The sequence below is a fragment of the Cryptomeria japonica genome, chromosome 11, assembly GCF_030272615.1.
Source record: "Cryptomeria japonica chromosome 11, Sugi_1.0, whole genome shotgun sequence".
Taxonomy (NCBI): domain Eukaryota; kingdom Viridiplantae; phylum Streptophyta; class Pinopsida; order Cupressales; family Cupressaceae; genus Cryptomeria; species Cryptomeria japonica.
Window position 1 is genome coordinate 472,299,753 of NC_081415.1, and position 12,631 is coordinate 472,312,383.

Consider the following 12,631-nt stretch of genomic DNA (forward strand, 5'->3'; position numbering starts at 1 on the left):
GCTTTGGAATTAATTTAAAAAATTAAAAATTATGCTTGAGCGCTCAAAAATCATTATTGTGCCTTTACAAACAAGTCGGCCATCCTTTGAGAGGAGTTTTATTTTATTTTATTCCCTATTTGCCAAGTCAGCCTTGAGGGAAATCAAGGTGAGCGCCCTATATAAGGGAGGTGTATTTTAACAAATTCAAATCATTCTTTCATTATCTCCCATGCGAACTTGAAGAGCAGATTTGGAGGTGCGAAATTGAGCAAGTTGGAGGATAATTTCCAGATTTTGGAAGGTGTTTGAAGGCGAATTTCCAGATTTTGAGAAGTTAGTTGAAGGCGAAATTCTTTTTGAAGGCTGATTGAAGCTTAATTCATCCAAAGGAGGACCTGAAATTCAGATCAAACGTCCTTGTCCAGCAAATTCTCATCTCCATTCATTTTTCAAGGTTGATAGCTAAAAATTCAAGGAAGAGGTATGAAGAATCAGATTCTTGAAATTTTTATTCAAAATTTAGTTGGATTTTCCATAGTAATCCTTTGGAAAATGTAAGTCTTGTACAATCTGATTTTAATTTAATTTGAAAATTCATAATTCTTAGATTTATCATCATTTTCAAATTAATATTTAGTTATTTCCTTGAAAGGTCTTGAATCCTATACCTTAAGATATTATGCTCAAACCCTAACTTTAAGCTTTTGTGTAGGTATCAAATGACAACCTCCACAGGACCAGACCAAGACAAGGACGACCTTCTCCAGTCCGGCATCATCAAGGACGGCCTTCTCTAGTCCAGCATCATCAGGGACAACCTCTTCCAGTCCAGCATTCGAAGGAAAGGTACACCATCCATCCTGCACATCGAAGACAAAGGAAGTTAAAGCAAGGGTTTGTTGAAGAAGCAAACAGTTTCAGAAGAGTTAATTAAAGCTAGCTTCTTAGCAACATCAAATTGAATATCTACCAAGTTACAAGTGTCAGACAAGGTGGCATCCCAGTCATCACTCCTCCAATCAGATTGGTCCACCTCAGTGTGTCCAGATTCAATGTACCTGACTCATGGGAGATGGCACAAACTTCGATTTACCTACCCCGGCTATCCATTGGTCGAATATTCTAGAGAAGACATGTGTCCAAATAATGCAATTATTTCATTGGTCAGAATTAAGTTTGTTGTAACAAACCCTAATTAGGGTTTTCATTGTAAGATCTCGGCCATTGACCTCAAATTGATCTAAGTCATTGAATTGTATTGTGGGCACTATATAAGCCCCGGCTCCTCATTTGTAAAGGATAATAGTTAGTCAATAATAGCTAATAGTTAATAGTTAGTAATAGAGGCCAGAATAGTAGAATAGCAATTAGAGTAGATTAAGAAGAGAAGGCAAGACATTATTGCCTTAATTGTAAAGACTTCTTTTCATTGAAGATATGGTGGAATATGTTGTTTCTTTGCAATGTGCATGGTCTCTTGTTGAATCTTCATTTTTGATGATAGATGATTAGATTGAGTGAAGAAAATTGTCGAATGCACCTGTGTGGAATCTGTCTAGTCCATACCACTAGCCTCTTACTGATGGTAAGTGCGCCCAACGTGGTCAACTGGCATAAAATGAGCTTAATCTTAAGCCGTTACACGTCTATTGTTCATGAATTATCTTGAATGGTGATCATTGTCAGATGGTGTACGATTTGAACGTCTTGGAAGCATCCCTTAGAAGATCGCACTGAGTTGGTGTTGAATTGTTCAACCTGATGGTGAGACCCAGCCCAGTAGGACTCCACCTAGTCATTCATCCATCTTCTCGCATCCTAGATAGTAGAGTAAACTTCTTGAACCCTGCATCTTTTGCCATTTGTTTGTCTTCCAGTTAGTGAATAGGACTTGTGATTCCAGCAAATTAGACGTTCAGGTCATCAAGTGTAAGTCCCCTTGTGATTCTAGCAAAATCACATCATACCACTGGTGCTTATCCGCGAGTAGAGATCCTACAAAGCAGAACCTTGAAGTCCTTCCGATTGATCCTTTTTTGCGATATCTTTAGCATTCGGAGACTTTACTCAAGAGAGGATAACATACCTCTGGGTATTTTATTCTGTGTTTGGTCGTGTACAAAATACACATCAACAATACTCCATCCACTTAGTTAAGCACAACTGATTGAGTGCAAAAAAAAAAGAGGATTCGGTCTTTTTACACTCCAACTTCATCTATTGTCATATTAGACACTTGATTATAATGAGAGGTGACAAAGAATTAAGATCAAACTCCTAAGTGTACCAAGTTAGGCGCAACAGTTGCACAACTTGCCAAAGTCTCGATAGATGAGGCAGCTTCTACATGTGACGCAGCTAGTGGGAGTGGCACTATAGCTGATTGTTGTTCAAATTAAACTGAACCAAATGTTGACTTTGATGCTCTTGGTGAAGAGCAATATGAAGATTATTAAATATTGATTGTAATTTTCATTGTGTATTGACATTTGTCAAATCACTAAATTATGAATTTATGAGTATTTTTGTCTTTGCAAATTATGAGGCATTTAACTATTTTGTCTATTGGCAAGTATAAGTATTACTATTTTTATATTTTATCATTTTAATTTTTTTAATACAAATATTTGATATATATAGCTGAACCCATAATCGTACTCAAGGGAAAAAACATTGTAATACCGTTGAACCAAATAATTGTATTCATACCAAAACTAGCAACTTAGTTAATTCATTAAAAGTGGTATGAGAGCATGATCTTGGCATCCAAAAGGCAAGAAACAAAGCAATTTGTTTTAATCCAAGAAGTAAAATTGTGAAATGCATCACTTTCAATTTGGCAGATTTTTTATGAAATTTGGAAGGTTGGTCAATGAAACATTGCAGCTACTGCAGTCCAAATTTGAGATCATTTGAAGCCATTTTGATCCAAATTTGCTTTTAAGGCTATAAATTGGAATAAAAATTGAAGATTTTTTTCAGTGAAGTTATGCAAAAGATGGATATGCAAAAGTTTGATGGCAAGGATCCAACCAATTGGCTTTTCCAAATGGAGCAATTCTTTGATCTTCATCATGTTGTGTGTCAACAAAAGGTTGCAATGACATCCTTATACTTGGAACCAAACAAATTCATTTAGTATCCTTCACTATGTGAAAAGAAAAAGACAACAGAGCAAAAGGAGTTTTGTAGTGGGAGATTAGATTTTCCATATAATCAAGTGTCCCTAAGAAAACAAAAGAATAACAAGCTCTCACCTAAATATTATAGTCCATATCAGATTTTGTAGAAGATTGGCAATGTAGCATGCAATCTTTAGTTACCTCTGACAACAAGGATACATCCACTTTTTTTCATGTCTCATGCTTAGAGAAAGTGATTGGTCAATGAACTTCTAAACAAACTATTACTAGAGTTAAATGAAGAGGGAAGAATCATCTAGGGCCCTAAGTTAATTCTCCAAACACACATAAAGAAGTTGAAGACAAAGAGAATCATAAAGTACCTCATTAAGTGGAAGAGTTTTTCTGTTGAAGATGTCACATGGAAAGATGAAGATTTTGTGCAAAAGCATCCATAATTGATCAACATCAAGGATACTACTTGTGTGAAGTAGGGAGGCATGCTACACGCTTAACCTATAGCATGCATGGGGATATGTTAGCTAACTTGTGGCTGATGTAAGAAATATTGCATCGATGTCAAAGGGAAGATAATGTCAAAGATGTACGAACAAGATTGTTGTCATAAGCTTATTGTTATAAGATTATTGTCATTGATGTCAAACAGATTGGCCAAAGACAACTAATCATCAATGAAGTGTGCTGACCTTCTTGAGTTTACAAGCAGTGATGAAAGGTGCTAATTGATCACTCCTAAATGGTGCCCCAAAATGGAATTACTTTATCAACTAATGCTGGCCGATTTCTTTTGGTGGTTATGAAAGACGAAAAATAAAATAAATATCTTACTTGTTCTTGGCCGACCACCTTTGCCAAAGTGTGTATGTGTGTGTTAATCACCTAAGCTGTTGTGGTTAGATATGTGAGCAATTTAATTCATAATTTGGAGCAATTGAATAAGTCTTAAAAAAACAGCAATTTATTGGTAAGAAGGCTGTGACCATATAAGACAAAGGAGTGATTCATTTAAGCAGCAATCATTGTTATTTATAATGCAGCAATTATATAAGTGAAACAGTGCAGTGATTAAGGTTGAAGTAAGGCAACAATGAAAAGCTAAGAAGAGTCGTCACCAATTGAAAGAGTATAAATTTTGAAAGGAGATGCATCTCTTCATTTAGATGTGAAGATATAATAAGAAATAAGATATTGTGGAGAAGTTGAGTGTGGAATGAAGTGAGACATGAGGAATAAATGCAATATCATTCAAAACAGATTTTAGAAGAAGAAAGTGTGAGAGATGTGAATATAAAATAAGAAGAGATAGCAAGCAAGTAAAATGTAATCATAGTTACAAGACTCGCCCCGACTAAACAAGTCCAGAGGCAAGCTAAGCCTGTTGAATCCCAAGGACTCTAGACTCAAACCCTCTGAGTCTTGCTGAGACTTGGCCAAGTCACAGAGTCCACAAGACTCACCAGACTCAATGAGCCCCAACTCACCATACTCTGTGAGTCCTGAGCCGTAAACTCTGTCGTGTGGGTAGAGAAAAAGTTCAATGAAAAGAAAAGAAAAAAATAACACTTTTCACTCAAAACAAAAGCACTTATATTTGTTCTCTCAATCTTAAAAACTCGTTCTTATTGTTTTCAAACACGAGGAGAGAAAAACAACCCTTTAAACAAAAATAGTATTCCATTGAAGAGAAAAACCAGCAGATTGATTGAAGACAAAATAGTGATTGAAGATCATTTGGGCAGGTTAGTAGCTTGCATTGACATATTTAGAGGAGCTTAAGAAGGATTTGGAGGAGGCCACCACTAATTTGGAGCTACATTTCTTTAATTTTAAAGCAAATTTGAAGAGGTAAGTTAGTATTTTTTGTTGTTTTTTGTTTTTTTATTTCAGATTTCCATTTTGTTGTACATTTGTTTTATTTTATTTCATTTTAGGTTAATGGAAAAAACAAGAAACCCTAGCTATCAAATAATCAAACCCTGGCTGTTTTTAGTTTTTTCCTTAATTCTTTAGCTGCAAACGCAAATTGTTCTTAGTATTTTCTTTTTTCTTTTTTTATTTTAATCCAATTAGAAAGTGTAAATGCTAATTTTTTTCATATATAATTGATCCAAAATTTCAAGCATAATGTCTACCCTAGTTAGAAAGGATCCTTGTTGGAAACATATCATCCCCAGGACAAAAAAAGGTGAAATAACTATATTCATTGCAAAACGAAATACAATGGGGGAGATATTACCATGCACACATACCATGCCATGTTGCTAAACCATGCAAATTAGCACCCCTTGATGTTGTACATGAAGTACAATGTCAACTAGAGGCTTTTGAAGAGAAAAAAGAATTAAAAAGGAAGCAATAAAAAGAAATGGCAGGCATTGGTGGAGAGGGTTCTTCAATTCCTCCATTGCCTAGATCTATGAGTAGTGGCAACAATAGTGCGAGTGTGAATATTGAGCCTCAGATTCGTAAAAATGTACCATCCCATTTCTATTCATTTTTTGCTCCACGCACGACTCTAGGTTCCCAGCCATCACTTGAGAGCATGGGTTGGAATAAGGAGAAGCACAACATTGCAAAAAGTGCAATTGGAGATTTACGGTTCTACTACACCATTCCATTTCATTCCATGCAACTAAGTAATCATTATTATTTTTGTTTTAAAATGCATCATTTGATTTCTATGTCTATTAATTTTTTTACTTTTAAGAGTTTTAAGAGTATGTGGCATTGAAGATTTTATTTTTTAAAGTTAATACTTATTTTGTTTATTTAATTTGTTTTAGGTCTCGGAAGTAAGTGAACATCCCTTTGCCATTGATGTCAATGGGGGAGAGTTAAAGAAAGAGAGAGTATTATGTTCTTATTACATTCACATATTATTTCTATGCAAGGTTGCCATCAATGACTAAGGGGGAGATTTTTAGAAATATCGTCATTGATGTCAACGATGTATGAATGAGATTGTTGTCATAAGCTTATTTTATAAGATTATTGTCATTGATGTCAAACGGATTGGCCAAAGGCCACTAATCATCAATTAAAGGTGCTAATTGATCCCTCCTAAATGGCACCCCAAAACAGAATTACTTTATTTTGATGTGGTTTTGAAAGATTTCCACGTAAATCTTGTGTTCTTGTGTTGCATAATTGTTAGATCTTGTGTGATTGATATTGTTATGGTTGTTAAGTTATGAAAAAGTAAAAGTTTGTCTTATATAAAAGTTTTGCTAAGGGGACGCCAAGATGTAAGGAAGACTTTCTTGGGTGAAAAAAAAATTCTTGGATTTTAGGAACAATGTGGGGAATGACAAGGCAACCACTACTAAAGTGATATATAGAAATTAATTAAAAATTTCATTACAAAAAACAATAAAAGAAGTTGCAAATTGTCATCTATATAAGCAAAATGAGTAAAAGAAGCTGAAATTTACATAAACTCGTATGACTCTAAAACAATTTACAGCAGAGAAAACAAATCCTAATATTTCTTTACCCCTATCATATATAAAAGTTGCAGCATTGACCAAGACTCCACTATTAGACTTTGTAGAACAATATTTTGCACTGTCCAATGTCTCAATATCAGCTATGCTGTAAACAATCTGAACAGATTTTGGCACTGTTGATGCAGTTGTTTTCAAAGATAACAAAACCTATTGCCAGTCATAATCAAAAGTGTACCAGTCTTCAGAATTAATCATCAAACAAATAAACGTCAATACACCAATACCAGCAAAAAATTGAATGGGTCGTTTTATAATATCAATCAAGAACTTCAGCATGTTCCCAAGGCATCACCAGAGAATAGAACTTGACAATGAGGTCTACAAACAAGTAGCAGTGCCAAAGTTCATATGTCAAATATCCAAGTATCTTCACTAAGATCATTATATTTATAATTTACTTTCTAAATTATTTGGCTATTACCACAGTAGCACTACTTGGAATCAAGAATTACTCAGCAAACCAAAAGTATAAATAGAATTTAATTATATGAGATTTAATTTGGTGCAATCCACAAACAATTTTTAATTTTCTTCTTTTTGAAACCATAGCAAGGCTTGAACCGGGATCAAGGGACCCCCTCCTTTTATTTCTCTGTTCCTCTTTTGGTGATCGCAATAGAACATGGGCTGCGTATTTATAAATTTATTATTGGGGGGCCTTGCTGGTCCCCTTTTAAGTTCAGGGTTAGGGTTATTTTGTTTTGTCTTTTTTTTTTTGGCATGAGTCACTTTTCCTTTGATGTTCTCCTTGCCACCTTGGGGACAGCAAGATGTCCTCCCTACAGGAGAGGAGAACGTTCCCAGGGATGTCTCTGCATGTGCAAGTCCATGAAGTGGGAGGTAGTCTTGGAATGAGTAAAACTAATCAAACAAAGAGATAAAATTAGAAAATATAAGAGCAATGGGATGTTTAAGCATGAAATGGGAGGTAGGCTCGGAATGAATGTAAACTAATCATGATACAAACAAGAGATATGTGGGGGGGACGCCACATTCTTGTTGTCATGGATATGAATCATCAAAATCTATCAAAAACCTTAAAACATACACCCATCCATATAAAGGGAGGTGTTTAAATCCCGTTCTAAAACATAGTCATGATATTGCAAGGCCACCCATCCACCTCCAAATCAATAGAATCGTGATCATTTATTATTCACGATAGTTAGAAGAGCTGCTCTAATTCAAACTTCCAACTCTACCCCATTCTCTTTTATTACAAACAATTTGAGTTGGGAATGATGAATGATTAGCAATATATCAGTAGCCCCATCAACACTAAACACTTCAAATGAGGAACAATATTCCAATCCCCGCAATAATGGGGAAAAGTTGCCAACTCTCGATTTCAACGTCATTGCCAATACCTGAGAACTTGTCTCAACCGGGAGCTTCGAAACACCTCGGTTGTGATTGCACCTCATATATCAACTACCAAAGGCTTCAACGATTCAACCAAGTTATTTCAAGAAGCAACTTAACTTATGGATGAACCAAAAAAGCAATTCCTTACTATAACCCTTACAAATTCCACTTGCACCTGCATTGTTGGGATTCCCCCTCAATGCATGATCCATATTGAGTTTGTATGGCCCTATAGGAATTGAGGTACACTGGCCTTCTTTATTCCTTAGTTTTTATTGTTTCCATCAATGGAGGTAAAGTTATGCCCCTTGTTATCAAAGAACGCCTTGAAAAGTTAACTTGATGAGGGTGAGCAGCACCTGAATCTGCAGACTTAAAAGAAGTGAACTACTTCATGTTTAAGTTGAAGCTTCTGTTTTTTCAAGCATACCGGTAGCTTCTTTATTGTCCTTCTCAACAATGGCAACTGGCAAGGTAATCCTTTTATGTCTCTCTAGCATTACGAAAGCAAGTCTTCTGCAAGCATAAACCCTATGGGAACCTGTACCATACCATGCAATCTTAAAACCTCCAATTGAGAGAAGCTATAAATCATTAAAACATCAACAAAAGCATGGTTTGATCTTTCCTGCAGTGTTGCGTTTCCATGGTAAATAATTAGAGCAATGTGAAAACTCATAATCGAAGGGAGCATGAGATAAAACTTCTATTGTATATCTGAATTAAAAGTAACGTACAAGGGAATTAAAATCCAAACTCCTGCAAGTCAACATTTTTCCGTGGGTTTAGGACCTTCATAGCAGCATCTCGTTTCAGGTAATTCTATTTAAAATGTAACTAGAAGAAGCATACTCTAGCTTCGGTTTACTTCCAAACTTGGTCATAAGGTCGAAACCCAAAGGTACAAATTTTGAATGAAAGAAATGTCATTTTATTTACCACAATCGCACCTCCTGTGCCAAACTGCCGTTTGGGTTAGACTGAACCTAAAGTCCAACTTCAGCTTTTATAATAAAAATACGATTAGGGCTGACAGAACACAGTTAGCTTCTTTAGATTCAACGTTCATAGCATAACCGATATTGATTTTGATTTCGCGCAATTAAGTTAGATGTTTTGAAAGAGTATAAATATGGGTAAACTGACTTGAATAACATAACATCCATAGCTAATCACATGGAAGCCCAAAACTGTTGTCCATGGTTGAAATTCGGCATCTATGCATTATGATTTTATAAAAGGGGAAGAAATGGAACGGCCAAAATGAAGAAGTACCTGCAAATTGCAATGTGGCTAGAGTTTTCTGGTAAGTAGCCGAACAATATAAGCATCCATAAACCATGGGACCTATAAATAACAGATAATGATCAAAACCATATAATAAAATTAGCAGTAGGTTACTTCAACAGATGCAATGTAATTTACCAAGCACGGGGCCTCGGCCAGCTTCATCAATGCCCATTATGCAAGGCTTGCTGGCCCATGCAGGGAGAGGATTCGAACCCATCACTTCCTGCATCCCAGTAAAGTGGCCTCTTCTATTCATTTTTCAGCTTCCCCGCCAATCTGTATCGCTGCCAAAATATTCTTCCCTCCCCAGTTTTGAAAATATATATTTGTAATATTCAAAGATAAAGGAATTAATGTGAAATATCGCTAATTAATCAATGTTTTTCACTGCTTAATTGAATTACAATGGAAAAACAAATTCGGTTGAGTTGTTTTATGGAAATAAATTACACTTTATACTATTTAAGTAATAATTAGACTTTAGAATTAACAATTAATGTGGTATTGATAAATAGGTAGTTTTGATGAAAGAATTTTTTCTTGGGTTTCTTAAATTTAATTTTGATGGCATTTTGAGATGCAATTTTAGTTGTGTCAGAATTGGTTGTGTTCTTTAAGATTTCTAGGGTTTTGTTGATCATGGACAATCTTTCTTTCTTGGTATTAAAATTGATAATGAAATTGAATGAGTAGGGATGATCAGAGATCTCTCTATGGTAACCTTGATTGATGCAAGAAACTAATTGTTGAATGGGATTCTTTTATTGTTATTCTAAGATTCAATAAAATGCCATGTCTTAGTGGGAAATGTATACGTTTAATGGAGAGGACCCTAAGCTTTTTGTAATGCTTTTTATGACATATTTTTTACTCATTGCTATAGAAATGCAAAAAAGTGGATGAACTTCTAGAAAAATATTGGAATTGATCAAATCCCCTTTCACTAGTCATGTTAATTATCATTTTGAAGCTTGGGATGACTCACGCCCCCTCCTAGTACCAAATAGACCTCCTTAAGCTTCCCCTCATATTCACTACCCTCTTCATGCCTTCTCAACTTAGTAGTTTATTGTTGATCATTGGTTTCCTTGTCTTATGATCATTATAATTACACATTTTCCCATAAAAAAGGGATGTAATATTATTCCAAGCCTTCCTCATGCATTGGATGAGGCTAACAATGTGTTGATGTTGGCTCCAGTTACTAATGAGGAGGTTAGGAGTGCATTTTTTTCTAAGGGGGCTTACAAAGCCTCGTAACTTGATGGCTTCCCCCTAGCTTTCTTTCGAGGGTTTTGGAATAATGTGGAATTTGATGTGACCATGGCTGCCAAGGATTTCTTTAGAACTGGTAAACTACTGAAATGATTGAACAATTCTTATATTGCTCTAGTTCCTAAAATTCAAGAGCCCCTAAGGATTACGAATTTAGACCCATTAGTCTGTGCAATACTATCTGTAAGATTTTCTCTTAAATCTTGGTGAATACAATTAAGCCTTTCCTAGATGGATTCATCAATTGTAACCAAAAGAGGTTTGTTTCTGGGAGGCAGATTGATGTAGAGAGGATGCTCACTCCTACTGTGTTTTCTTACTCTTGATGTCTCCTCGAGTTGTCTCTTGAACCATCCAATGATTCCACACTTTCCAACCTTCAAAGGTTGTAGGGCCCACCCTTATTGACCTTCCTAAGGTCCTTAGACTAAGGTGACCTCCTCTTGTTTAGTGAGTGTCCAACACCCCTTATCAGGGAGACTTTCCAACTCAACACCTTAACCAAGAGCCAACCCCCTCCACTTTAGGATCTTCCCTCACACACGGCCAACACACCTAGGAATGATTTTCTTTAGTTTTCCAACCCTAGCCCTTCATTTAGGACTTTGGTTCTTACCGATTTCAAGCTTTAAAGTCGGTCTGCTCTTTTAGGCCTTCTAGGAGACCTAGTTCAATTAGCCCTACCGGTGAGGTATTTTGCAATTATCTGATAGAAGTCCTAAACACCAGTATGAACTTTTTAACTTTTCAGATACCCTTTTGGAAGTTTCATACAATATCACAAAATTGGACATGGGTTTGGTCACTAACCATCCTAACCCTTTTTAGGCCTAATTCCTCCTTTTAAGCCTACAAATTAGGGATTTGCTTGAATGTCTTCACCAGTCCGATTGCTCAAGGATTCTGATGATTGTTTCAGGTCTGTTCATCCATGAGGATGTCCAATCCAACCTTGCATCAATCCCATTCATTGGATTTACCCATCTAGGGCTTGTTGTCCATGATCCCCATTGCTTGCCAACTCAACATGCCAAGCCTAGGGTATGGTGGCAAATCTGGAGTTTAGCCTCCCTTGTCCTAAAAACAAATTGAAAGCATACTTTACAAGGCCTCTTAGCATTCCACAAGGTTTCAATACGGAGTTCCACCATGGAATGCTAGGTATGAGCCATAGAGTCTTCAAAACCCTTGTTTTAAGGTCTTTAGGACCCGCTTGCAACAAAAATTGATAAAACTTACAAACTATAACACTTCAAAACCTCAAATCACCATGAAATGAAAGGTATGTCTCTGCTCTAACAATTCATTCCTTGGTCTGGCTTTGGAAATTTGTACAGACCATACAATGTCAATGAAACTCAACTCAACTTGTTGAAAACACAAGATTTTAAAGGCTAAACTTGCTCTTCTTGTTTCAATTCTTCAACCAACTATTCTCATTGGTTTTCCCAAGCCTTATATCGGTCTTGGGTTGGTTACAAATAGCTTTAACTGAAAAAGACAACCAACTAGCCGTTGGTGTTTGGAAAATGCAAATGTTGCAAAGTTGCTATGAGCAACTTTCGCAACTTTTTACAACTTTTACATAGTTGAGCAACTTTAGCCCAAATCAAACCTAGGTCACTTCTAAAGGTTCAAATGACCTTAAAACCTCCTAAACTACAACATACCAACCTATTCTAACTCAAAATCAACTTATTCTACCAAGTACTCTACTTGGCACCCTCAAGAGCCCATAGGCCAACATTGGCCAAACAGTAACTCCTAGGGTCCTTACAACATCTGATCACTTATTCAAAAACCTATTGACCTTATTACAAACCAAAATCACATGATTCCAAACTCCTAGAACCTACACAACAAAACTGCTCATGTGCTCCTGCACCGTGCTCCAAGAGTAAGAAGAACTCAAGTCTCTTGAGTGGATAAGGCTTGGACAGTAGTACCATGTTGTATGATGTCTTTCTCTGACATCCATGTAGCTTATGACTCTGGTAGCCCTGCCCATTTGATCAGATAGTCTCTATAGACTCCTTTCCTAATCGTTTTCACAACTTTAGAATCCAAAAT

General features: G+C 36.1%; 1 protein-coding gene across 2 annotated transcripts in view; it reads right to left on the reverse strand.

Moving 5' to 3' along the window:
• The window catches only part of LOC131068564 (ribonuclease H2 subunit A), a 52,538-nt gene extending 42,936 nt beyond the window's left edge, over nt 1–9,602 (reverse strand). The window contains exons 1-2 of one of the 2 annotated variants that reach the window (XM_058003793.1): nt 9,422–9,602; nt 9,272–9,343 (exon numbers count right to left, since the gene is read on the reverse strand). In XM_058003793.1, the coding sequence (XP_057859776.1) occupies nt 9,272–9,343; nt 9,422–9,542 (193 nt within the window). In that variant the 5' untranslated portion in view covers nt 9,543–9,602. The remainder of the gene's footprint in view (nt 1–9,271; nt 9,344–9,421) is intronic. The other variant, XM_058003784.2, reaches the window with a different exon arrangement.
• Nucleotides 9,603–12,631: the final 3,029 nt, after the last annotated feature.